Source organism: Melanerpes formicivorus, unplaced genomic scaffold (assembly GCF_026170545.1).
Source record: "Melanerpes formicivorus ecotype bairdi unplaced genomic scaffold, bMelFor1.0.p_v2 SCAF_8, whole genome shotgun sequence".
Taxonomy (NCBI): Eukaryota; Metazoa; Chordata; class Aves; order Piciformes; family Picidae; genus Melanerpes; species Melanerpes formicivorus.
Window position 1 is genome coordinate 23314530 of NW_027142360.1, and position 24582 is coordinate 23339111.

The 24582-nt window shown below is 50.1% G+C and overlaps 2 protein-coding genes across 8 annotated transcripts in view; one reads left to right on the plus strand and one right to left on the minus strand.

Annotated features, from left to right (window-relative positions):
* The window catches only part of WDR91 (WD repeat domain 91), a 20968-nt gene extending 14355 nt beyond the window's left edge, over positions 1–6613 (minus strand). Inside the window, exons 1-4 of the mRNA XM_068142709.1 lie at positions 6456–6613; positions 3560–3739; positions 2415–2622; positions 1051–1133 (exon numbers count right to left, since the gene is read on the minus strand). Coding sequence (XP_067998810.1) covers positions 1051–1133; positions 2415–2622; positions 3560–3739; positions 6456–6578 — 594 coding nt within the window. The 5' untranslated portion in view covers positions 6579–6613. The remainder of the gene's footprint in view (positions 1–1050; positions 1134–2414; positions 2623–3559; positions 3740–6455) is intronic.
* STRA8 (stimulated by retinoic acid 8) lies at positions 6474–23977 on the plus strand. 7 transcript variants are annotated; one of them, XM_068142717.1, is made up of 9 exons: positions 6474–6704; positions 8002–8199; positions 9851–9926; positions 11440–11527; positions 11939–12091; positions 15740–16022; positions 17734–17810; positions 20347–20458; positions 23161–23977. In XM_068142717.1, the coding sequence occupies exons 2-9, from the start codon at positions 8008–8010 to the stop codon at positions 23233–23235; spliced, it is 1056 nt and encodes a 351-aa protein (XP_067998818.1). In that variant the 5' UTR covers positions 6474–6704; positions 8002–8007; the 3' UTR covers positions 23236–23977. The 7 variants fall into 7 exon arrangements, with proteins under 7 accessions (XP_067998818.1, XP_067998816.1, XP_067998814.1 ...); XM_068142715.1 differs by lacking the exon at positions 6474–6704 and adding an exon at positions 7097–7165; XM_068142716.1 differs by lacking the exon at positions 6474–6704 and adding an exon at positions 7212–7285.
* Positions 23978–24582: the final 605 nt, after the last annotated feature.

Genomic DNA, 24582 nt, shown 5'->3' on the forward strand with positions numbered 1-24582 from the left:
AGTCTGCCTGATCCACTGACTCCATACAGCACACAGCAACAACTCTCACTTTCCTCTTGCAAACCACCACCTCCTTGTTGAAATTGTTCTGGTTTACCTCAACGTTTTCAGGACAAATGAACAGCACTGACCAGCTACTAAAGCAGTTGAAACAGGAAGCACAACGCACAGGTTTTATAATGCAGAAGGCAAAACCCATTATTTACTGATGTGTACAGAGGGCTTCTATTTGGTATGTTTGAGGAAGTGAAAGTCAAGTGCTGCTTACATGAATGAGGCTTCCCACTTGCACACTATCATCCACATGTGAGCTGGAGTTTAGGAAGTTCTTAAACTCTTGGTTGCCTGAATCACCCCAACAGGAACTTACACTGGGAATGGACTGACCATGTTATATATCCTTACACCCCCCCTCTCTCTAAGCATCTGATGATGATACTGCCAAAACCAAGCCAGGCAGCTGGGTGATGCTTTGTCAGAACTGTTTAGCCTTTCTTATGGTGTACTGTAAGGTCTAGAGCTGGGAAACAGACATTCACGTTTCCATTAGAAGATCTAAATAGCTTTAAGTGCACTTCCACCATGGTGAAGTGGCTATTTCAGAAGTAAAGGTTTCTGCCTCTTTGCCAGAAGCTGTTGCCCATTTCTGTTGCTCCAGCAGCTAAAATCTGGAAGCCACTGGCAACTATTCACAAGTTTCCATGCAAAGTCAGCCATACCAGTTTGACCTTGACTTGACAGTGTAGCAGAAAAACTTTGCACAGTATCCAGCCACCTGGCAGACAGTCCAGTGAGCAGGAGTCACCTCCAGCAGTGGGAACTGTAACACCCTCAACAGACATGTCCCAGTATGATCACAACCCTAAGTTTCCTGGAGGCCTTTGGAAAGGCAAACCATAATAACAAAGGCCTTCTAGAAGAATTTGGCCTTGCAATTACTGCACTGACCAGAACAGCCACAACTTTCTTGAATGGATGGAGCCAGCTTTACAAACCAAAAAGCTTACAGCCTCATCCAGGCAGCAAGCAAGGAGTGAATTCAGGTCTGACCTTATGCCGCAACGATTCGTTTTCTTCTTGTATGAGGCTGCTCCTGAGACACTCAGCTTCAAAGTTCAAGATGACTGGAACTGGTGAGGAATGTTAAAGAAAAATCAAAGCAAGAATTGGTGTGCACCTGGGCTAATCCCAACAGCCAGCACTCCTCAGTGGCCATGTGCCTATAAAACAGCAAGGCTTGTCCGTGCTACCGGCAAGCGGTCTGTGTGAGACCTGCAGACTAATAGCAACTTAGTTACCTAAGGCAACTGTGCACTTCACTGTTGCACAAACTACTTCATGTAGGCTATGCAAGGCTCTTGAGAGTCTTCCTTTTAACACATCAGAAGGACAAGGGATGTCATGTTACTGCATTAGTGTACACTGAGGGAAGAGCTCAAGATCAGCTGTATTCCAGCTGCAGTGTAAACCTGCCCGTCAGCAAACAAACAAGGTCAGAACTCTACAGTGTGGGACAAAAGCTGCTCCTTCTGCTAGTGCTGAAAGGCCCTGCTGCAGTGAGCAATGCTGTGTACCCACAGAAGGGCCTGTGTTTAATGCCTGTTTTGTACTATGCCAAGCAAAGAGAAAAAGCATTTCAGAACAAGATGTGCACAAGATTTCTGGTCAATATCATGCAATGGCTTAGGCTGGAAGGGACCTTAGAGATCATCTACTCCAACCTCCTGGCATGGGCAGGGACACCTCTCACCTAGACTTGGCTGCTCCCTGGCCTTGAACATCCCCAGGGAAGAGACATCCACAACCTCTCTGGGCAATCCCTTCCAGGGTTTCACCACCATTGTACTGAAAAACTTCTTCCTAAGACTCAGTCTAACCCTACTCTCCCTCAGTTTAACACCATTCCCCCTTGCTCTGTTGCTAGATACCCTTATAAAAAGTCCCTCTCCAGCCCTCCTGTAGGATCCCTTCAGCTGCTGGAAGGCAGGTACAAGGTCCCCTCAGAGTCTTCTCTTCTCCAGGCTGAAACAACTCCAGCTCCCTCAGCCTATCCTCATAGCAGAGGTGCTCCAGCCCTTGGATCATCTTTGTGGCCCTCCTCTGGGCTCGCTCCAAGAGCTCTATGTCCCTCTTACGATGGGGACGCCAGAACTGGATGAGGTGTTCAAGGTGGATGAGTTCAGCATTAGTAACAAACACAACTGTTTGTGCCCAGGGAATATAACACATCATCAGATAACTGCACAGCAACTATTCCATCGCTCTCTGGCAAGCACCAGCTTCCTATTAAGTCTTGGCTCTAAACATCCGAAAGCAGCAAGTTCTAGGCCACTACATTCTTGGCACCCCTGTTAACAATGAGCACACCAGCAGGGCAAGGGAGACTCAGCTTTCAGTCCCCAAGGAAAGGATATGCATGCACTGAAATAAGACGCTCAGGAAGTTGTGCAGGGACACCATAAACGTGTCTGCCCACTGGCGGGAGAAATAGGTGGCGAAGGTGGGGTTGGAGTCCGGGGCAGGCAGGAAGGGCAGGACGAACCAATCCTTCCACTCCGCCTGGTTCTGGAGCTCAGAGGCCTGCTTGAGGAAGAACTCCTGTGCCTTGTCATTGCGGCCAGTCTGCAACACAGCAAGAAGAACAGGGCTCATGCCTCCCCACATCCACGCCACCACACCAGGCCTGGCACCGTCTGCTCTGTATTACTATCATACAATTGTTAGGGCTGGAAGAGACCTCGAGGATCATCCAGTTCCAACCCTGCTGCCATGGGCAGGGACACCTCACACTACAGCTGGCTGCTCACAGCCACATCCAGCCTGGCCTTAAAAACCTCCAGAATAGAATAGGCCAGGTTGGAAAAGACCTTTGAGATCATCAAGTCCAACCTATCATCCAACATTATCTAATCAACTCAACCATGGCACCAAGCACCCCATCCATCCTTGCTCCCAGCTAACCACATTTCTCTCTCCCCTGAGCTTCCCTGTCCTGCTTGTCATGGGAGTCTGCATCAGACTCCTTACTGCACTCATGATGCATCATAGTATCAGTCAGGGTTGGAAGGGATCACCACAATCATCTAGTTCCAACCCCCCTGCCATGAGCAGGGACACCCCACACTAGATCAGGCTGGCCAGAGCCTCATCCAGCCTGGGCTTAAACACCTCCAGGGACAGGGCCTCAACCACCTCCCTGGACAACCCATTCCAGGGCTTCACCACTCTAATGGTGAAGAACTTCCTCCTCACATCCAGCCTGAATCTCCCCAACTCCAGCTTCATTCCATTCCCCCTAGTCCTATCACTACCTGAGATCGTGGGAAGTCCCTCCCCAGCCTTCTTGTAGGCCCCCTTCAGATACTGGAAGGCCACAATTAGGTCACCTCGGAGCCTTCTTTTCTCCAGACTGAACAGCCCCAACTCCTTCAGTCTGTCCTCATACATGACACAGGAATAGCTTTTCTCTTACCCACCAAGCCTGTCAGTGGCTCTCCCTGCCCTGGTTTCAGAGAGGAGGACCTTTTGAACACAGAAGCCTAAACAAAGGAAGCACTACCTGAACAGTATGGACGAGGTAGTACCGGAACAAGCTGGTTTTCAGCTTGTTCACCGTCGGCCGGTACACATCTTCCAGACGGCTGAAAAGACGTCGGTCCAGGTAGCTCCAGTAATCCCTCAGGGCTACCAGGTCATAGCTCTGAACAAACTGTTGCAGCTGGTCCACTATCTTATCCACCTAGAGGGCAAAACAAAAGACTTTCTGTAACTTCATGTTGAATAGAATAGAATAGAATAGACGAGACCAGGTTGGAAGAGATCTTTGAGATCATCGAGTCCAACCTACCACCCAACACCATCTAATCAACTAAACCATGGCACCAAGCACCCCAGCCAGTCTCTTCCTAAACACCTCCAGTGATGGTGACTCCACCACCTCCTTGGGCAGCACATTCCAATGGCCAATCTCTCTTTCTGTGAAGAACTTCTTCCTAACATCCAGCCTAAACCTCCCCTGGCACAGCTTGAGACTGTGTCCTCTTGTTCTGGTGCTGCTTGCCTGGAAGAAGAGACCAACCCCCATCTGGCTACAACCTCCCTTCAGGTAGCTGTAGAGAGCAATAAGGTCTCCTCTGAGCCTTCTCTTCTGCAGGCTAGGGGAAGTTGTTGAGAAGCTTTAAGCTGAGAAGTGCAAATAATACCATGATCCAGCACTCATGCATCAGCTGCTTTCTTAATCCTGGAAACACTTTGCATTTTATTTTAGCATCCTTCCCCTCTGCAGTGCTTTTCAAATAATAATAATTTAAAACACCAAACAAAAAAACCCAATATCAAAACAAAACCAACCAAAGCAAAACATGAAAGAACATAGCCAAAAAGCAGTGAGTAGAACAGCAGCAGCATGCCCAGGTGGCCAAGAAGGCCAATAGCATCCTAGCATGCATCAAGGATAGTGTGGTCAGCAGGAGCAGGGAAGTCATTGTGCCCCTGTACTCAGCACTGGTTAGGCTACACCTTGAGTCCTGTGTCCAGTTCTGGGCCCCTCAGTTTAAGAAGGACATTGAGACACCTGAACGTGTCCAGAGAAGGGCAACAAGGTGGATGAGAGGCCTTGAGCACAGCCCTATGAGGAGAGGCTGAGGGAGCTGGGGGTGCTTAGCCTAGAGAGGAGGCTCAGGGGAGACCTTATTGCTGTTTACAACTACCTGAAAGGAGGTTGTAGACAGGGGAGGTTGGTCTCTTCTCCCAGGCAACCAGCACCAGAACAAGAGGACACAGCCTCAAGCTGCACCAGGGGAAGTTTAGGCTCAAGGCAAGGATTAAGTTCTCCATAGAGAGAGTTGTTAGCCATTGGAATGTGCTGCTCAGGGAGGCTGTGGAGTTACCATCCCTGGAGGTGTTCAAGAGGGGATTGGACGTGGCACTTGGTGCCATGGTTTAGTCATGAGGTCTGTGGTGACAGGTTGGACTTGATGCTCTTTGAGGTCTCTTCCAACCTTGGTGATTCTGTGAAAAGATTTCTGACTAAAAGCATTGGGGCTTGGTGGGGCTTTTTTTCTTGCAAGAAAGCAAAACCTTTCACTTTTAAAAGAAGTCAGTTGGTAATGAGAAACAGGAATAATGTGCTTAAGTGTTGACAACTCAAGTGCAGCATCTGGAAACTGCAGTATTTTTAGACTAAAGGGAAAAAAGACTGAGTTTAGTCAGCAGAAAGAGGAAGAAAGATCTGTCACACTGCCATCTTTTAGGTGCCTTTCTCTTACTACTAACTTTATCTACTAGGCAGAGAAGTTTGCACTTGAGGTTTGGTTTGGAGACAATTATTTCTGTAATCTGAATAATGCAGAATGATGGCATGGGGGAAAAAAAAAACCATTCAGTGATTTCTGAGGGTGAACACAGGCAACAGGGGGGAAAAAAAATCCCACTGTCTGCACCCTATACAAAATGCAAGTAACAAAGTTTAAATGTGATTTGCTCTCCCATCATCAGTTAGCATCTTAGGACATCACCCAGCCTCTATCTCCATGGCTTCCTAAAGGAAATTGAAGTCTGTGACCCCTGCAGCCCCCTCTCGGACGGCGTAATTGCAATTAAATCAACTGTTTGCCAACCTCTACACGTTCAGTGCTGACGTTTTAGAAACAAAAGCAACATGTTTCACGAATGATAAAGCTGCTTAAAGAAAGATCTGCCCGGTCAAATCACTACATTCAGCGCCCAGACGTGCTGCTCAAACACGAAGGCCCGAAACTCTGTTTGCAAGGCTAGCAAACCCTGTCAAATTCCCACGCACCTAGCTGGTGTTTAAAACACAAACAAAGGAGCGGAGGTGTAAAGCCCCGAGCAAATATTCTCATGGCTGAGAAAAGATCCAGGCAAAGAGCTGTCCTGCCGCTGCCCTCTCGTACACCCGCCTTCTCCGCTCCTCTCGGCACTAAGGGTATCCCCCGGTGGTTCACACGTCGGATGCCGGGGCATCCATGCAGCGGTTGGGACGGGCGGCACAGACCGGCAGGGCGGCCAGCTGGGAACGGCGGCCCTCGATTGGGCAGCCAAGGCAGGGGACGGCTCCCGTCGCCCACCGCCGCTGCCCAGCGCTAACGCTGCTTCAGAGCCAAGCAGGAATGCTTCTAATCGGCTTAAACATGCCACCCCCGCCAGGAGGCTGCGCGTACATCAACGGCGGCCCTCGCCCCCGGGATGCTGGGGAGGTCCCGCCTGCGCGGCCAGCCGGGCCCCGGCGCTCAACCCAGCTCAGAGGCACAGGAGCGGCCGCCCCCGAGAGGAGCTCCTTCCGCGGAGAAACGAGGAGCGCCCAGAGCTGTCCCGTTGCCGCCCGGCCCGCTCCGGGAGCGGTGCGCGGAGGGGCGCCCGCGGCCTGCCCGGGGACCGCGTAGTCCTCAGGGGGCACCCGCGCCCAGCACCCCGCCAGGAAAGTCGCCGCTCACCCGGAAGCCTTTCTCTCGGTCCGCCTTGATCTCCGCATCCAGCTGCTTCAGGGCGGCGGTGAAGCCGCGGAAAAGAAGATACTCCCGCACCAGCTCATCCGTCCGCTCCGCTGCCGCCGCCATGGAAGCCCCCGCGACGCCACTTGGCTCCGCCCGCCCAAGAGCGGGGAGTCCAGCCCCAAGCGAAGTGGCCCGGCCCGGCCCCGCCCCAGAAGAACTACAACTCCCGGCGTGCCTCACCCTAGCTGTGTAGGTCAAGGCACACCGGCACGGGTAGTCCCCTCCGCTGCACATGCGCACGTTCCCCGCGCTTTTCCCTACCTCTTCGGTGCCCGCCTCTCTTCCTTGCCCGCTGGCCTCCGCAGCCCGCGTTTTTCCTGTTTTCTTATTGGCCGCCGACAGGCACCGCTTGCCTTCTGATTGGCTTTCTTCCACGTGCGGCTCGTGTTGCTGGGCCCCGGCTGGCAGAGGCGCGGCGCGGTGGCCGTGGCCGTGGGAGGAGGCTGGCAGGGGCGGGGCGGGAAGGCGCAGCTCGGGCCGGATCGGACCGGACCCGAGGCGACGCGGTGTAGTGTGTTGTGGGATTGGTTGATCCCTGTTTGGGAGCGTCTTCGTTGTTCTTCTGACGGCTTCCCTTGGCCGCTGTTTCCCATCCCGTCTGCAGAAGACGCAGCAGGGGCAGGCGCTCTTGTCTCTAGGGCGTGCTTGCGGTCGGTAAAGGGCAGGGGACACCGGTCCGGTTGCTGGGAAGGGTTTCCCCAGGCGGGCATCTTGAGCAGGGCGGCAGCGGCAGGCCCGGCCGGGTGTGGATCTGGCCCTCTCGTTCATGTGTATGTCTGGTATTGTTGCCTGCTCCCGTGTCACAAGTTCATTTGGAAAGGAATTGCTGTGTTTTGAAGGAAGCTGTCTTTTAGTAACGTGGGTGGGAGGTGAGATGTCTCAGTGCTTTGTGGAGCCGAGCCCTGGATATCCCGTGGAAATGGAGCATCAGATCATTGCAGGGAAGGGTACGGGAGGTGGGAGGCTTGTCTCGGCTGTGTTTCATGTTGTACAGTTTATTCTTTGTGCTAGACTAGGGTTTAGTGTTTACAGGTGGTACCCCTTACACACAAAGATTTCCAACTCCATGATTTCCTACAGAAAAGTCACCCGCAGTGCTCTTGGCAGTCACCCTGACCTTTCCTTTTTGGTTTGTCTGCTATGCAGGCTGTATAACTAAACATTGCATTGCGTGGTTCTAGTGAGGTGGAGGTCAGTCTCTTTAGTACCAGGTGGTGGGACAAGAGTGAAATTCTGTGCAATTGTGCCAGGGCAGGTTTAGGCTGGATATGAGGGGAAATTTCTTTCCTGTAGGAGTGGTGAGGCATTGGAACAGGCTGCCCAGGGAAGTGGTGGAGTCGCTGTCCATGGAGATGTTCAAGAAACGTGTGGACGTGGCACTCTGGGATGTGGCTTAATGGCCATGGTGGTGTTGGGTCCAGGGGTGGACTCCATAATCTTCGTGGTCTTTTCTAACCAAACCAGTTCTACGATTGTATGGTTGCAGCCTTTGATGGAGACAGCTGGAAACTGTAGGAAGAAACATGCCAGAGTGCGTCCCGCTCCCCTAACCCAGCTGCAAGAAGCAGAGCTCTGCGCGGCAAAGCAGCACTTGTCACAGCCACACCAACGGGCTGTGCTCACAGGGCTCTTCATCAGCTTGCAGGAAGCTGTCCTGTCCCGGTCAGACAGCTCAGCCTCAAAGGTGTGAAGCCTCTTTCTCTATGCATCACTATTATCCGTGTATGTTTAACCAGGTTGATTAGGATGACCACTGTGTATCTTTCTGGGTGCCAGTGGTGTGTGTGATTTCACTGTGTGCAGCTCTCCTGCAGCGCTTCTACTTTAAAGCTGCCAGCTCAGTGTAAGCAAATTGCTCACTTTGTAGTCATGGGTTTATCATGTGCCTTACTTGCTCTGCTGTTGCTTGTTTGGTTGGGTGTTTTTCCTTTCTATGCAGGGCTTTTGCAGTTTCTTTCTAGCTTTGCAACTCTCTTTCTAGTGTTTTGGAAACAAACCCAGGGACCCCACGCTGAAATTATCTTCATTTCACAGCACTTTGCTATGAAGTCAGAATAGGGGTTTCAGGGACAGAAGAGGCCCTAGGGGAGGGAGTAATTCATTCAACTTTATGAGGTGCACTCTGTCTTCAAGACCCTCTGGAAAAATATGTCAGGGAGAAAAACAACCACCAGCTGTGTTCATTGGCCTCTACTAAACTTAAGGAACTAATTAATCAAACCCAAACTTTTGATTAAGATTAAATTGACCCACATGAAAAGGTGGATCTTACCATACTTAAAGCAGAGGAATAAACATCTGGAGTCCTCTGCCACCAGCCCATTTAGGTGCATTGGCTACTTTCTACTTTCTTTTTTCCAGTTTAGGACAGGAATTGTCCTTGCAAAGGACTTTGAGGCTCTGAACATGCAAAGTGCTGCTAGCTGGGGCTTGTGCCTGCTGAGCCACTTAGTTCTCACGCAGGTTGAAGTAGAAGTTCAGTTTGCTGTGTTCTGAATAAGATGCAAGTTAAGCTGAAGTCACCATGATTCTCAGAAGCCAAGGCTAAACAGATGCTTGATTTGTCTGGTCTAATGGAACTCCCTTCACATACAAGTTCTTACACTTGCTTTTTCATAGGATCACATGTCCCTTATGTGATTTTTGGGGGCCATGGAACTTCAATATCTTCAGGAGCCTCAATACAGAAGTTTCCTTGTAATCCTAGTGCTTGGTCTCTGGCCAAAATGTCCAACATGAAAGCTCATGCTTGGGGTGGTCATGGATGGCCTTACCAACAGCATAAATCTTGAAGCATTCTGGAGCTGTGTCTATTCAGATGTACTGGCCCCATGTTCTCAGCTGTGCTTGCTGCAAACGGTGTGCAGCATGAGGTCATTTCAGTTTACAGCAGAGTAGCTGAGAGCTGAACACGGCAAAGGCTTCTCCTAGCAAAGTTCTCATGGGAAGTGATTAGTCAAGTCTTATGCCTGTAGTTGGTAGACATCCAAATAGTCTTGCCCACATGATATTTCTGAACATGCTCCAAGAAGAGGGCAATCCAAACAAGTCTGCTGATGAGAGATCAGAATGAAGTAGGAGATGGCTGTGTGGCTGCTTGTTCCGTGCATGCATTGCACAGCACAGACCCAAACGCTCCCGTTCTGCAGTTAAGTTTCCTCTAGTATTAGTGCTTCTCTTTTTTCATATGGATAAGGGTGGCTGGTGAAACACACACAGTTGGTTTCACAGAGACACCTAATAACTGAAGGAAAAGTGAAGCAAATAACCCAGGCATGTCAACACCTGAATCCAGGCCGAGCAGAGAGCAATCAGTTCTGATCTCTTCTGTTTAGTATCAGGTTTTGCGTAAGGCTAAGAAAGTGATCCAGAAGCTGGAGCAAACCTTGGGCTCACTGCTGAAGATGAAAGGTAACTATGCAAGCATTTGCCTTAGAGTGCCTGGGCTTTGGGTTTTGTTTGTTTGCCAAACATATAGGTGAAGCATTAGAGCCAACTGTGGCTTTGGTTGTAGCAGTAAGCAAGGGATGGCCAAAAGTCTTGTCAACCCCCCTAAGAACTGCATCTCAGAAAGAAGCCCTCCCCAGCCTTGGTGAAGGAAGGAAATCAGTAACTCCTGTTGTCCCATGGCAACAGGCACTTTAGGGAGAGTGCCTTTGTCACCCTGCTGCTGTTCACCCCCAGCAGGCATGGGGCTGGTGTGGGTCTGCAGATTACATGCTTGGGCTCCCACTGAGAGCCTCCAGGACCATGTGTGCTCCTCCTGGGCACAGCAGTGTGGCACAGTGCAAGTCACAGCCATCAAAAGCCCAACCAGAGCTTAAACTTCAGCTGGCTCTCATGTGAGGCAAAGGAGAGGGACAGAGGAGCTGCTGAGGATAAAATTTCCTAGTATAGGAGGTGGAAGCCTCTGATTAAGAATGTACTCTGATGAAAATGGGTAAGAGGGATGCTGCAGTTTTGTTTTCAGCTTGGCAAGCTGTCCTCATGCACTTCTCTATTACTGTGGGTGACACCATGTGGCACACTGGTCTAAGGAAATGCTGTCAGCAGTTGATGCATCTCCCACTGTGGAGCTTCACACCTTTGCCAGAATGCTTTCTGTTGACAGACGTTGGCTACTGCCTCCAGTGGTGGGAAGTAGGACTCTGGGTTGACAGGGTAGAGACTTGGTCATATATTTATGCTCCTTCAGGTGTCCAAATTACTGTCAGCTTGAAAAAAAACATTGCTGTGGATGCAGCTTGCTCCTCCAGTGCTTTTCATCAATTAAGACTCCCTGTGCTTAAAATGAGCAACCTCCTCTGAACCCACATCCTTGGATTACCCATAACAGAGAGTCATAGGCAGAAGGAATATTTTGATAGAGCAAAACTAGTTGAGGAATAGCTTGGAGGAGACCTTCCCCTTACATTTCCTTGCATGTGGGTACAGTTCACACTGCTTGTCAATCACAGAGTTGACTGGGGGATTGTTAGGGATGTCTTTACATGAAATCTGCTCATTATGTGGCTGCATTAGACTGCATTGACTGCTGCTTGCCTGGACTTTGATTTGCTGGTGGTTTTCACTGTCAGTTCTCTCAGACCAGCAGTAGGAAGAATGCATTGATCCCAAGTTCCTCAAGGATCACAAACTCCCACTAATGCTTGTTCCATAGAATCACAGAATTGTTAGGGTTGGAAGGGACATCAAGGATCATCTAGTTCCAACACCCCTGCCCTGGGCAGGGACTCCTCACACTTAGATCAGGTGTGGGAGAGTAATCAATTTCTTCTCCTCATTTCTTCCTTTTCCTTGCCTAATGAAAAGGTGTGGTTCATGAAGAACCAGTTGTTGAAATTATTCTGTTTGATTGGGGCTGAGTGTGAGGGGGAAGCCAAAAGTGCCACTGATATGACAGTAACCTTTCTGCTGACAACAGCAGAGTCCTTCAGCCTGGAGGATGGGAACCCGTCCAGCTTGGAGGAAGTCAGGGAGGAATATGTCAAGAGGCACTTCAGCAATCACAGGTAAGGGCTTGTAGTAATCAAAGAAAGATGATACTTTTCACTTGCTTCCAGCCCAGCATCTCTGAACTTCTTTGTCATTGTTACTGAACTTCCTAGCAGAGGCCTTGCATTGTGAGGAAAAGGTGAAGGAATTTTGCCTTGTGATCTTGTACAGTGCAGGAGCACTCCAAGCATGCTGTTGGTCTCACTTCCAGGCATCAGTGCCTGTATTTCCTTTCCCTTCTATATAGCTGATTTCCACCAAGCACTTCTCCTTTGCCTGCAGAGCAGAAGGAGGAGGAGAGGAAAGCTGGCTTGAGAGGAACAGTCCTGGACTCTGGAGAGAGATCATGAAAAGGGCCTTGTTAATCCACTTCAGACATAGTTCATGTGGGTTTGGGGTTTTTCTCTTTCCCTGTGTGTTCCTTCCAGTGCTGTATCAACCTCAGAAGCTGTGAGTGAGAGTGACTCTGCAGTCCAGGATGTGATTGCAGAATGTGAGAAGCCAGCAATGGAAGAGGATGGGGAGCTGGCATTTATCCAGTTTCCAGACACAGCATCCCCAGATCTGGTGGAATTTGAACGGTAGGTCCCCCCCACGCAGTGCACTCACTGCTTGAACTTGTCTGCATGAACACCATGCATTCATCCACTGCCCTTCAGCCAGCCCTGCTGGAGCCTGCATCTCTCTTGCTGAAGATTTGTGCCAGTAACTTTGTCACTGCTGCTGATGAGGCTGAGCAGCTCCCAAGTCCTTAAAGATTCTCAGATTGTATTGGGTTGGAAGGGACCCTCAAAGGTCATCTTGTCCCACCCCACTGCAATGAGCAAGGACAAATCCAACTAGATCAGGCTGCCCAAGGCTGCATCAAGTCTGATCTTGAATGGGACAAGGCCTCAGCCACATCCCTGGACAACCTGTTCCAGTGTTTCACCACTCATTGTAAAGAGCTTCCTCCTCGGGTCCAGCCTAAATCTACCCTGCTCCAGTTTGAAGCCATTGCCCCTTGTCCTGTCATGATAAGCCCTCCTAAACAGTCCCTCCCCAGCCTTCCCTGTAGGTACCCCTCAGGCATTGAAATGAGGTTACTAGGTTTCCCCAGAGCCTTTTCTTCTCCAGGCTGAACAGCCCCAGCTCCTGCAGCCTGTCTTCCTAGGAGAGGTTCTCCAGCCCTCCTCCGGACCTGCTCCAGCAGGTCCACGGCTGTGTTGTGCTGGGGGTCCCATAGCTGGACCAGGTGAGCTCTCACCAGAGTAGAGTGGCAGAACCACCTCTCTTGATCTGCTGGCCACATTTCTTTTGATGAATGGACTCCCAGCATTGCAGCAGCCCCCATCTCTCCAGGACGTGGAAAGCCTCTCAGGTGCAGGAACCAGAGGCAAGCAGGTACTTTCCCCATCAGTGATGTTCATCCTGCCTCTAATGGCATTGTTAGGAGGAGCTTGAACACTGATGTCTCTTCCAGAAACAAACCTTTAGCACCTGAAAGCCTGGAGGTTGGGGTCTTTTTAATGGGTTGGGGGCAGCCCCTCTGCCCCAAGCCTGTAGCGTTGCGTGGGGCTGTTGTGACCCAAGTGCAGGCCCCAGCACTTCCACAGCTCCTTCCCTTTTGCTTTGAGCTGGTGCTTATGCATAAATTCCCTCTGGCTTACTGAGTTTCTCATGAGCATGAGCCTGCAGCTGTGCCAGCAGATGGCACCAGCCTCCTGCTGCTCTTTCTGCTCTTGCCTGTCTGAAAATCAGAGGTGGCTGCAGCATGCTTTTGTTTACAAGACCTTGAGATCTGCTGAGTCAAGATTTTCTGGGGGAAATAAGCTCTGCTTCATCAAGGGCTGCACAGCAGAGCCATGCACACTTGACTTTCCCCTTCTTCACTGACAAGGTAGGCCAGAGTCTGCAGTGTGTGGACTCTGGCACTTGCCCTGCAGCCTCACAGAGGACTGCAGTTGCTTCCTAGCTAATTCTTCTCCAAAGATTATCTTTTGTAGCAGGCATGAAACAGGAGGGATTCTTCAGGAGAGAAGAGAAGAGAACAGCCTTTGGGTCTAATCCCATTATTTGGGCAGGACTGGAAGTGCTTTGGGCTTCAACAGCCTGGGTGTTTTCCCCATCTCCAGCAGCTGGTAGGACTACACAGTACTCTCTAGCCCAGTGTAGAATAGAATAGAATAGAGCAGACCAGGTTGGAAGAGACCTTCAAGATCATCGGATCCAACCTATCACCCAACACCACCTAATCAACTAACCCATGGCACCAAGCACCCTGTCAAGTCTCCTCCTGAACACCTCCAGTGATGGTGACTCCACCACCTCCCCAGGCAGCCCATTCCAATGGGCAATCACTCTCTCTGTGTAGAACTTCCTCCTAACCTCCAGCCTGAACCTCCCCTGGCACAGCCTGAGACTGTGTCCTCTTGTTCTGGTGCTGTTTGCCTGGGAGAAGAGACCAACCTCTGCCTGTCTACAACCTCCCTTCAGGTAGTTGTAGAGAGCAAGAAGGTCTCCCCTGAGCCTTCTCTTCTCCAGGCTGAGCAGCCCCAGCTCCCTCAGTCTCTCCTCACAGGGCTTGTATTCCAAGCCCCTCACCAACTTCGTTGCCCTTCTGGGAAGGAAGCAGTTGAGTCATGGTTCAGGCTTCATATCTCTGGTGGAGCAGTCCCATGGCAATTGATATTCTTCTGTTTGAGAAACTCCAGATCCTTTGGAGCTGGACACCCAGAGCCTTTGGTGAGCACACCACCACACATGAGACTGCTCATTGCCCTTATTTTGCCTCCAGCAGCAGTGGCCAATCTTGCAGAGCATGGGGACTGGAGGTTTAACATGTTCATGCCTGCATGCAGAGTTACCTCAAGATCTTCAGTATTGGTTTGCTGGATAGAAATGCTGACATTTAAAAGGACTGAAGTCTGTTGAGTTACCTTTCTTATGCAGTACTCTCCAGCTCCTCAGGAAGTGTGCTCATCTGGGACATTGGCCAAGGAATCATGTTGAGCCCAAATGTAGGAACAATGCTTGCTGTGTCTGGAGCTCTTGCTTTGTGTTCCTTTTAATCTTGTGCTGTTCATTTGAGAAGCTCTTAAGCATTTAATTCAGGTAGAATAACCTCAGTGCTGCTTTCCAAAGCAGGCATTATTACTACCCCTGGTTCCCTGTGCCACACAGTGGGCTTGTTTTGAGGCCTAGTCACCAGGTTCAAATTGGGACACTTCTCTTTAGAGTCATAGAATGGCTTAGGTTGGAAGGGAGAGCATCTACTCCAACCTCCCCACCATGGGCAGGGAAGCCTCAGCTGCTCAAGGCCTCATCCACCTTGGCCTTGGAACACCCCCAGGGAGAAGGCAGCTATGTTGCATTAGAAGTTTCACTACAGACTGCTTAGAAGTCAGTCTTAGGGTGTTTCCTCACTTGTGAAATGGAGGAAATTGAGCTCCCATGCTTACTTAAGGCACAGCATCCAGGTCTGGCCTAGAGTCTCTTTATGTATAGAATCACAGAACTGTTAGGGTTGGAAGGGACCTCAAGGATCACCCAGTTCCAACCCCCCTGCCATGGGCAGGGACACCTCACACTGCAGCAGGTTGCTCAGAGCCACATCCAGCCTGGCTGCAAAAACCTCCAGGGATGAGGCTTCCACCACCTCCCTGGGCAGTGTCTCACCACCCTCATGGGGAAGAACTTCTTCCTAACATCCAATCTGAATCTACCCATTTCTATTTGTGTTCCATTCCCCCCAGTCCTGTCATCACCTGACACCCTAAGAAGTCCCTCCCCAGCTTTCTTGTAGGCCCCCTTAGTACCTGCTGTGTCAGGATATGACCTCAGCCAAAGCTTTTAAGCCTAGTGCAATGCCAGTCAAAGTATCAAAACTGCCTTAGAGCATAAAAGCCTCAGGATACAAAGGCAAGGGACTCAGCAGCTATGAAATGCCAGGATGAGGTTTGCCTGTGCAGCAAGTACAGCCTGCAGCGCTTGGAGCTTGTGGTGTGAGGCAGCCCTGCTGAGGCTGGGGCTGGGCCTGCCTTTTGCAGATGAAATCCTGGCAGAGCAGAGTTGCTGAAACCTTCAGGGCTGGGCAACCTTCAGTAACTGTGTGAAGTGTTAAGAGTGTGGGGAGTGAGTGAAGTAGTTATGAACCAGAGCTACTCCCCAGTCTCCTGCTGGTTGACAGTAGATGGCTGCCTCGTGGCCTGCTCTTAAGAGACCCTCCTGTTCCTTTCCTTTCCTTACAGATACCTGCATTTTTATAAGCACACAGTGGACCTGCTGATAGAGCATGAGATTGTTTGCACTGAGGAGCTGCCTCTTCCTGAGGTCTCCACAGCTATTTCCCACTTCTGGCAAGAGCTTTCTGAAGAAAGGAGAGACAGCATCTTGCAGTATTGTAGCCAGAGAGATTTCCTCATGGATCCTAAGCCTGCTTGCCAGGAGCCTCTGTGCACTGCAGGTAGCATGAGGGACAGCAGAGGTGACAGTGAGGAAGCCAGTGGGTCCTCAGTCTCCACACCAGAGGAAGTAAGTGCCCAGTACCACACGTGGCTGCCTCTGAATCTCCAAGCCTTCAGATGCTAATTGGCTCTGCAACTTCTGATTGGAAACATACAGTAGCTATACTGAAGCTTTCCCAAGACCACTTGAATGCACAAGTGGAGGCAATAAACAGCCTCTGAGTGAAGGGCTGCACCAGATTTTCTCTGGTAAGATACACAGGCAGCTCTAAGGGTGCAGCTGTAGTAATCCTACTTAGTCTCCACTGACCTGTGGATTTTCTGTCCTAATTAACAGCTACATTTGCTCTAACTTGCTCCAGGGGGGTGGAGCAAGAACCACACAGCTACTGTGGTCTGCAAGCTCTCCAGGGAGCAGAGATGAGCTGTATCCAGGGGTACCCTGTTTGCCAGGGCCTGCTGTGGTTTGAGCTGGGGTGGGGTTTTTTCCCCTCAAAGCACTTGGTAGCAAAGTGTTGGTAGAGCAGTTCCAGTGGTCCAGTGGCCTGTGCCACACACCTCTGCAGAGCCAAGAAATCACTGCCTGAGCAGACCAGGGCATTTGTTAAAATGAGAGGTGAAATAACAGCTCAAAGACCTGGGCATCATTTGGTTAGCTTCACTGGAGGGAGAGACGTCCACCCCTGGCATACAAGTAAGGTGCATTGACAAGATCCTTCTGAGTCACAGGACACCACTCATACTGCTGACCTCCTCAGGAAATGTCATGGGAATGTTCCCTGTGCAGTACTCTCTGGCACAGAAAATGTGTGACTGCAGTGTGGCTGAGTGAGCTAATGAGCTTATCTGTCTCAGGGAGCATCCAAACTCCCTTGTAAGCCACTGCTTTCAGATTGGGAGACTGGCTGATACAGCTGAGAGCTCCAGCTACAAGCAGCAACCAGTAGCAGCAAGAGGGGGACATGGAACTGCTGGAGTGGGCCCACAGGAGGCCATGAAGATGGTCAGAGGCATGGAGAACCTCCCTATGGGGACAGCCTGGAAAAAAGAAGGCCCTAGGGAGACCTTACAGTGGCCTTCCAGTACCTGAAGGGGTCTACAAGAAAGCTGGGAGGGACTTTTTACAAGGGCTTGTAATGAAAGGATGAGGGGGAATGGATTGGAGCTTGAGGAGGGCAGATTTAGACTGGATACTAGGAAGAAATTCAATCCAGTGAGGGTGGTGAGACACTGGAACAGGCTGCCCAGGGAGGCTGTGGATGCCTGATCCCTGGAGGTGTTCAAGGCCAGGCTGGATGATGCCTTGAGCAGCCTGGGCTGGTGGGAGGTGTCCCTGCCCATGGCAGAGGGGCTGAAAGTAGTTGATCTTTAAGGTCCCTTCCAACCCAAATGATTCTATGAGTCTGAATCTCTAGGTGCTCTGCAGCCTGGTCTAACAGGTTCCCACAGTCAAACCTCTAAAGTGCTTATACAGTTAATGCTTTTCATTGATTTCTTGGGCTTTGGGGTTGGTTTTGAGGTGTAATCTTAAATCTAATGCCTAGAGGTTGAAGCACAAGCCTAAGAGAATGCACTGACCTCATGTTCCTAGTCAGGAAGTAAGTTGCTCCTTACTAATTGCTGTCTCCACAGACCCCTCTTGGTTTGCTCTAGCTGCAAGCACACCTATTACAAGGGGGAGGAATGATAGCATGCATTTAAAGGCTTCATTGTTTAAAACCATACACTGTAGGTGGAACTCCTGGATATGTTGACATCTGAAGTGTTTTCACTGCTAGGTAAAGTTTGAAGATGCATTTGATGTTGTTGCTGCTTTCCTTGACAGAAGCGAGCCTCAGGGAGTGTCTAGCCAGAGGTAAATCACAAGTTCCCTGCTTTGACTGCACAGAGTAAGTCAGTAGCCCAATGTCAGCACTCCACTGCAAGCTTCCTGGGGAGTGAGGCAGTAGCCCTAGCTTCTTGATGTTTGTGCCTGGCTTTCCCTACCTGGTTAGAGGAGCAGCCTCCAGCAGTTGTGCTGACAGCTGTAGTGTCACTTAAGGGGCAAAAGTGAGATGCTTCATAAGGCATTTGTGGCAGAATCAGGGAGAACCACTTAAGGGTTTCTCCCCCATCACTTCAGGATGACTGAGGGTCTTCTGCTTTGCTTCACCCCTCTGCATAGCTTCCCATCTTCTCAAATTACAGTATCTGTATCATTTCCCTGTTCTCTCTCTCCTCTCTCTCACTTACCAGGTCTGTGAGGACCAGGACAAGGCAGCTAATCATAAGACTGAGAGGGGATTGAATAAATGTTGATAAATATCTGAGGGCTGGGGGTCAGGAGGGAGGGGACAGGCTCTGCTCACTTGCTCCTGGGATAGGACAAGGAGCAATGGATGTAAGCTGCAGCACAGGAGGTTCCACCTCACGAGGGGGAACTTAGTCACTCTAAGGGTCACAGAGCCCTGGAGCAGGCTCCCCAGAGAGGTTGTGGAGTCTCCTTCTCTGGAGCCTTTCAAGGCCTGTCTGGATGCATTCCTGTGTGACCTGAGCTAGATTGTATGGTGCTGCTCTGGCAGGGGGGTTGGACTCAGTGATCTCTTTGGGTCCCTTCCAAGCCCTGGCATCCTGTGAGCCTGTGACAAACTGCACTCTCATTTCATGAGGCAAAAAAAAGGATCCTTTCTTTTTAACATTGTCTCCCTTACCTTTTCCAAGTCCCTTCAGTCAATCACAAGGAGGTAATCCAGCTGAGGTGTGGTTGACCTGAAGAGTTACCATCAAGGAACCACAAAAGCTGTTAAACAATAACATAGCTTTTCCACTGCAGGTCAGCTGAGTTACCTCAAAGGGAGCCTGTCAGGTACAAAACTGGCACTGCCTTTGACTTGTATTTTTCTTTCCCAGCAGAGCAGTGAAAGAAGAGGGCTGCTTTCCTCAAGAGGAAAATCAGATGATGACTCATCTTTTATGCATTCTTGCTACTTATGTTAGTCAGGACTGTTCCTCTCTGCTTAATAATGCTTTTCATCTGCTTTTCAGAATCCCATTTTCTGCTGATTTCTCTCCATGGTTTAGAGTTCTTTTAGTCTTTCACCACCATTCCTCCTTGCACTTCCAGAAGAGGATGAGTGGGAAGAAGGGTTGCTTTGGCTGTTGACCAGAAATATACTTGAATACACAATAAGCTTAATAAATACCTACTGAGTAACATTTAATAGGCCACAACTGCTGCTTGCTTTCAAAAAGGAGATTTCAGTACTCCTCAGTGGTGCAGTGCATTGTCATCATCTCCACAGTCTGCTTTAGGCCCCAAAGGCCATTAGTGTGTCAGCAGTCAACATTCATCCTGTTCTCTGCCTTCCTTATCTCACTCTCTGCCTTGCAGTCCTGGGTGGTACTGTGATGACAGAACTTTGTGAAGTAGGAGAGCACAGAGCTGAGATCTTGTATGAGGTTGGTGAAGCAGAGGGAGAGCACAGAGCTGAGATCTTGTATGAGGTTGGTGAAGCAGAGGGAGAGCACAGAGCTGAGATCTTGTATGAGATTGGTGAAGCAGAGGGAGAGCACAGAGCTGAGGTCTTGTATGAGATTGGAGAAGCAGAGGGAGAGCACAGAGCTGAGATCTTGTATGAGGTTGGTGAAGCAGAGGGAGAGCACAGAGCTGAGATCTTGTATGAGGTTGGTGAAGCAGAGGGAGAGCACAGAGCTGAGATCTTGTATGAGGTTGGTGAAGCAGAGGGAGAGCACAGAGCTGAGATCTTGTATGAGATTGGTGAAGCAGAGGGAGAGCCCAGAGCTGAGATCTTGTATGAGGTTGGTGAAGCAGAGGGAGAGCACAGAGCTGAGATCTTGTATGAGGTTGGTGAAGCAGAGGGAGAGCACAGAGCTGAGATCTTGTATGAGGTTGGTGAAGCAGAGGGAGAGCACAGAGCCCAGGGTTGTAGAACACAGAGCTGAGATCCAAAGCGTGTACTGTAGCTGTTGGCCAGTTACCTGAGCACAGATCTGGCAGTGGTAGCTAACATGACATTTCCCAGCCTCATGGCATTGCATTCACTCAAAAGCTTCACAAAAGACCTCAGGGCTGTTCCTCTGAACAACCCTACCAAGCACACTGCCCAACAACCACTGCTGCTCTGTTTCAGTGGCTGTGTATTTTCCCCCTTGTCTCTTGTATTGCTCTTCTCTCTCCTTACATCTTTTCCTTGCATCTGCTGGACAACATCTCATCACTGTGTCCACCTGCCTTGCTTGGCTGTTGGTTTTAGTAAATCATCCTGGAAACTATTCAAATCTCTCCTTTTTTTTTTCCTTAGTTTATAAGTAAGATGTGGAAGACAAAAGGTAGGTAAGAGGAGAAATGAGGGGGCAGGAAATTTATATCAAGTATCTGGTTCCATTTTCAGTTCAGCACCTGCAGAGTGCACTCCTGAAAATGCAGTGGATCAGCACAGGCTCCACCTGCAGATCACTGACTTCCTAAAGAGCCTCTTCTTTCCCAGTGCACAGTTTTGCCAGGTAAGCTTTGCTCCTTAGAGAAGCAGCAGTGTGGTTCTGTCAGTGTCAGAAGGGGATTTCTGTTTTCTCTGCTTCTAATCACACTGTCCAGAGTCATTGCAAATAAGAGCTTAGGGTTCATCACTTCAAATAGAACAGAACAGAATAGAGTAGGGTAGGGAAGAATAGAATAAGGTAGAATAGAATAAGGTAGAATAGAATAGAATAGGGTAGAATAGAGTAGAATAGAATAGACCAGACCAGGTTGGAAAAGACCTTTGAGATCATTGAGTCCAACCTATCACCCAGCACCATCTAATCAACTAAACCATGGCACCAAGCACCCCATCCAGTCTCTTCCTAAACACCTCCAGGGATGGTGACTCCACCACCTCCCTGGGCAGCACATTCCAATGGCCAATCTCTGTGAAGAATTTCTTCCTAACATTCAGCCTAAACCTCCCCTGGCACAGCTTGAGACTGTGTCCTCTTGTTCTGGTGCTGGTTGCCTAGGAGAAGAGACCAACCCCCACCTGGCTACAACCTCCCTTCAGGTAGTTGTAGACAGCAATAAGGTCTCCCCTGAGCCTCCTCTTCTCCAGGCTAAGCAACCCCAGCTCCCTCAGCCTCTCCTCACAGGGCTGTGCTCCAGACCCCTCCCCAGCTTTGTTGCCCTTCTCTGGACACCTTCCAGCATCTCAACATCTTTCCTAACCTGAGTGGTCCAGAACTGGACACAGGACTCCAGGTGTGGCCTAACCAGTGCTGAGCACAGGGGCAGAATGACCTCCCTGCTCCTGTGTGGTAGCAAGGCAAGGCACATGGTGTGCACCCAGCTGAAGTACAACAGGCAGCCTATGGTCTCCTTCCCTTCCATCTGCAGAGCTGATGAGGTGACAGGTTTAATTACTGCTCATGACATCCCAGTGCTACATGCTGCTGTTTCTGGTTAACTGCCCAGGGACAAACTGCTGTTGCTGGGTTGTCTGTGTTCCCCATTTTGTAGTCACAGATCCACTGAGGGCAGCTCCCCTTCAGCTGCTGCCTTGGCTCTCAAGGCTGCCAGGGAGGTGCACCCCACCAGCATAAAAAGCTTGAGAAAGACTCACCCAGGAGAAAGGAGGAAACCACTTGGGCAAGGAAAGAGAGAGCTCTTACATGGAGAGTGATCCACAAATAAGAACAGGAGCCTGCTCCCGTGGTGCCCAGTAGAGAGAGGTTTCTGAGCATGAGATTAGTTAAGCAATCTGGTGATTTGTCAAGAGCTATTATCATAAGGTCACATCATAGGAGATGTTCCAAGGCCAGGTTGGATGGGGCCTGGCATAACTTGGGCTAGTTGAGAGGTGTCCCTGCCCATGGCAGGGAGGCTGGATTAGATGATCTCTAAGGTCCCTTCCAGCCTAAGCTGTTCTATGATTCTGTGTTTAGCAGCAGGAGCAGTAGATAATTCAGATTGAGGTGCAGTTTTATTCTGAGCAGGACTGAGCACCTTAGCAGCTTCAAAGGGACACTTTTCTTTCCAAAGGATGGATTTTAGATCAGTCACTTGGCAAGCAGTTGGGATCTAATGTTCCTTAAGTTCCATTTTTTGAAGCAGCACCTATTTTTAACAGTAGCCTTGCCCTCAAGAGTCTTGCATCAGTGGAGGAGGATGGGCTGGGTGAACTCTTTCATCTTCAAGGGACATGAGGATGAGCAGAGGGTTGGAGCTCTTCTCCTGTGAGGACAGACTGAGGCAGTTGGGGCTGTTCAGTCTGCAGAAGAGAAGGCTCCAAGAACACCTAATTGTGGCCTTCCAGTATCTGAAGGGGGCTACAAGAAAGCTGGGGAGGGACTTTGTAGGGTGTCAGGGAGTGACAGGACTGGGGGGAATGGGAAAAAAACCCCAGAAATGGGCAGATTCAGAATGGATGTTAGGAAGAAGTTCTTCCCCATGAGGGTGGTGAGACACTGGCACAGGTTGCCCAGGGAGGTGATGGAAGCCTCATCTCTGGAGGGTTTTAAGGCTAGGCTGGATGTGGCTGTGAGCAACCTGATCTAGTGTGAGGTGTCCCTGCCCATGGCAGGGGGGTTGGAACTAGATGATACTTGAGGCCCCTTCCATCCCTAACAATTCTATGATCTCCTAGATGTTGATTTCTCAAAAGCCACTTACCTTCTGCAAGCTAGGGAAGGACCACCTTTGGTTGCTAAAAGAGCAGGAGAGCCTGAAGTCAGTAGAAGTTAAGGGCTCAAGGAAGCTCTCCCGTCTTCAGAGCCTATTCTGTGACTTGCTCCCTGCCTCAGTCAGTAACAAGTGTCTAAATGATGTAAATAGACTTAGCCTCGAGGTGAGGAGAAAGTTCTTTCACAGAGAGAGTTGCTGGCCACTGGAGTGTGCAGCCCAGGGAGGTGGTGGAGTCACCATCCCTGCAGGTGTTCAGAAAGGGATTGGATGTGGCACTTGAAGCCATGGTTTAGTAGTCATGAGGTGTTGGGTGACAGGTTGATGATCCTTGAGGTCTTTTCCAGCCTGATTCTATGAGAAAGAAGTTGGTTGGATGGTTGAGCCATTCCTCATCAGGCACCTCAGACACTTGGCAGGTGCTGGTTCTGATTCAGAGAGGAAGGAGGACTCATGGCACAGTGGCTGATGGCATCAGCACTTGCCCAACCCTCTGTGTACTTGAACCACAGCTCCTGTGGTCTTTAATGCTGCTGACCTTTGGTGGCTCTTTCAGGAAGAAGATCTCCAGTTTGATTATGTGACTGTGATGCTGAGATGCACTGAGACCTTCGATGATGAAGACTTCTGAAGAGTTTCCCTGCTTGCTGGTGTTTTAAAGCCAAGCAGGGTACAGCAGGCATGAGGAGGAGGCTGCACCTCTTCCAGTGAAGCACCTCCCTGAGCAGAGTGTGCAGATGCTGTGTTAAAGTGGTTTGTTACTGTTGGCTTCCCCTTCCCTCCTCAGTGTTCCTTGGTGTATCAGTTGAGTAATTTACACCTTGGGTAATTGAAAAGTTCCAGGGTTTAGGTATTTTTTATGACCCTGAGCAGATGCTTGTCTCTATTGCTTTCTACTGTTTAACCTCACTTCAAGAGTAAAACTGAGACGTGGTGGAAGAGCTGCAGAGAGGTCACACCAGTGACAGCCCTGTAGGAGGCAGGTCTCCAACTGCAACCTGCAGCAATCACCAGCTGCCCTCCCTCCACCCTGGCTGTGGTCACTTCTCTGGTGCAGTTCTTCATCTTGGCCTGATAAGAAAAGAGGAATTTTCTCCCAGAGGGTGAGATGAAGCTTTCCCCTCTCTTCAGGAGGACAGCAGCAGTGGCCACCCACTGCCAAAGCACCCAGAGAAGTGCAGGCACAGTAATACACTTTGGATTATTTACTTCTGCAGAGTGTGTAAAGCTGAGTGATCATCCCTCTGCTCTTCTGCCACATCTCATCCTGTGATGAGCAGTGCTGCTCAGATGGTGTCTTGGCATTTAGAGTGCTGTAAAGATGAATAAAATCCTTCCCATCTTGGAGCTACCATTAAAGGCTCTCCACAGGCTTGGACACATTGTCTTCTGAGAGTGGTTATGCTGAAGCCACACACAGAGCTAGCACAAACAGCAAGGCTGTCATTTTTACATCTGAAATAAAGCTGCTGGTCTTCAGCAGCCAGGCTTTTAGGCTGGATCCCAGAGGGCCAGGCTGTGGCCCAGCACTGTCTTGGTGCACAGAAGCATGATAGACAGAGCTGGATTTAATCACCACCCATGGAGTCTAGGAGCCTGAAGTACAGGGGAAGGAAGTTCCTCCAGAGCAGCTTCTGTCCTAGCAGTTGAGGCCTGCAAGAAAGCTGGGGAGGGACTTCCTACAAGGGTTTGCAGTTATGGGATGAGGGGGAGTGGACTGAAGCTTGAGAAGGGCAGATTTAGAGTGGGACCTTGGAAGAAATTCTTTCCAATGAGGGTGGTGAGACACTGGAACAGGTTGCTCAAGGTGGTCATGGGGGCCCCCTCCCTGGAGGTTTTCAAGGGCAGGTTGAATGAGGTCTTGAGCAATGTGGTCTAGTGGGAGGTGGCCCTGCCCATGGCAGGGGGATTGGAACTAGAAGATCTTTAAGATCCCTTCCAACCCAGTCTATGAATCTGTAAGTCCCCTGCTAGCCCA

Coding starts and splice junctions, on each gene's coding strand:
- STRA8 (XM_068142713.1), top strand. CDS start 7,912: ATGGCCATGGTGGTGTTGGGTCCAGGGGTGGACTCCATAATCTTCGTG. Junction 8,200..9,850: donor CAGACAGCTCAGCCTCAAAG/GTGTGAAGCCTC, acceptor TCTTCTGTTTAG/TATCAGGTTTTGCGTAAGGC. Junction 20,459..23,160: donor CCAGTGCACAGTTTTGCCAG/GTAAGCTTTGCT, acceptor TGGCTCTTTCAG/GAAGAAGATCTCCAGTTTGA.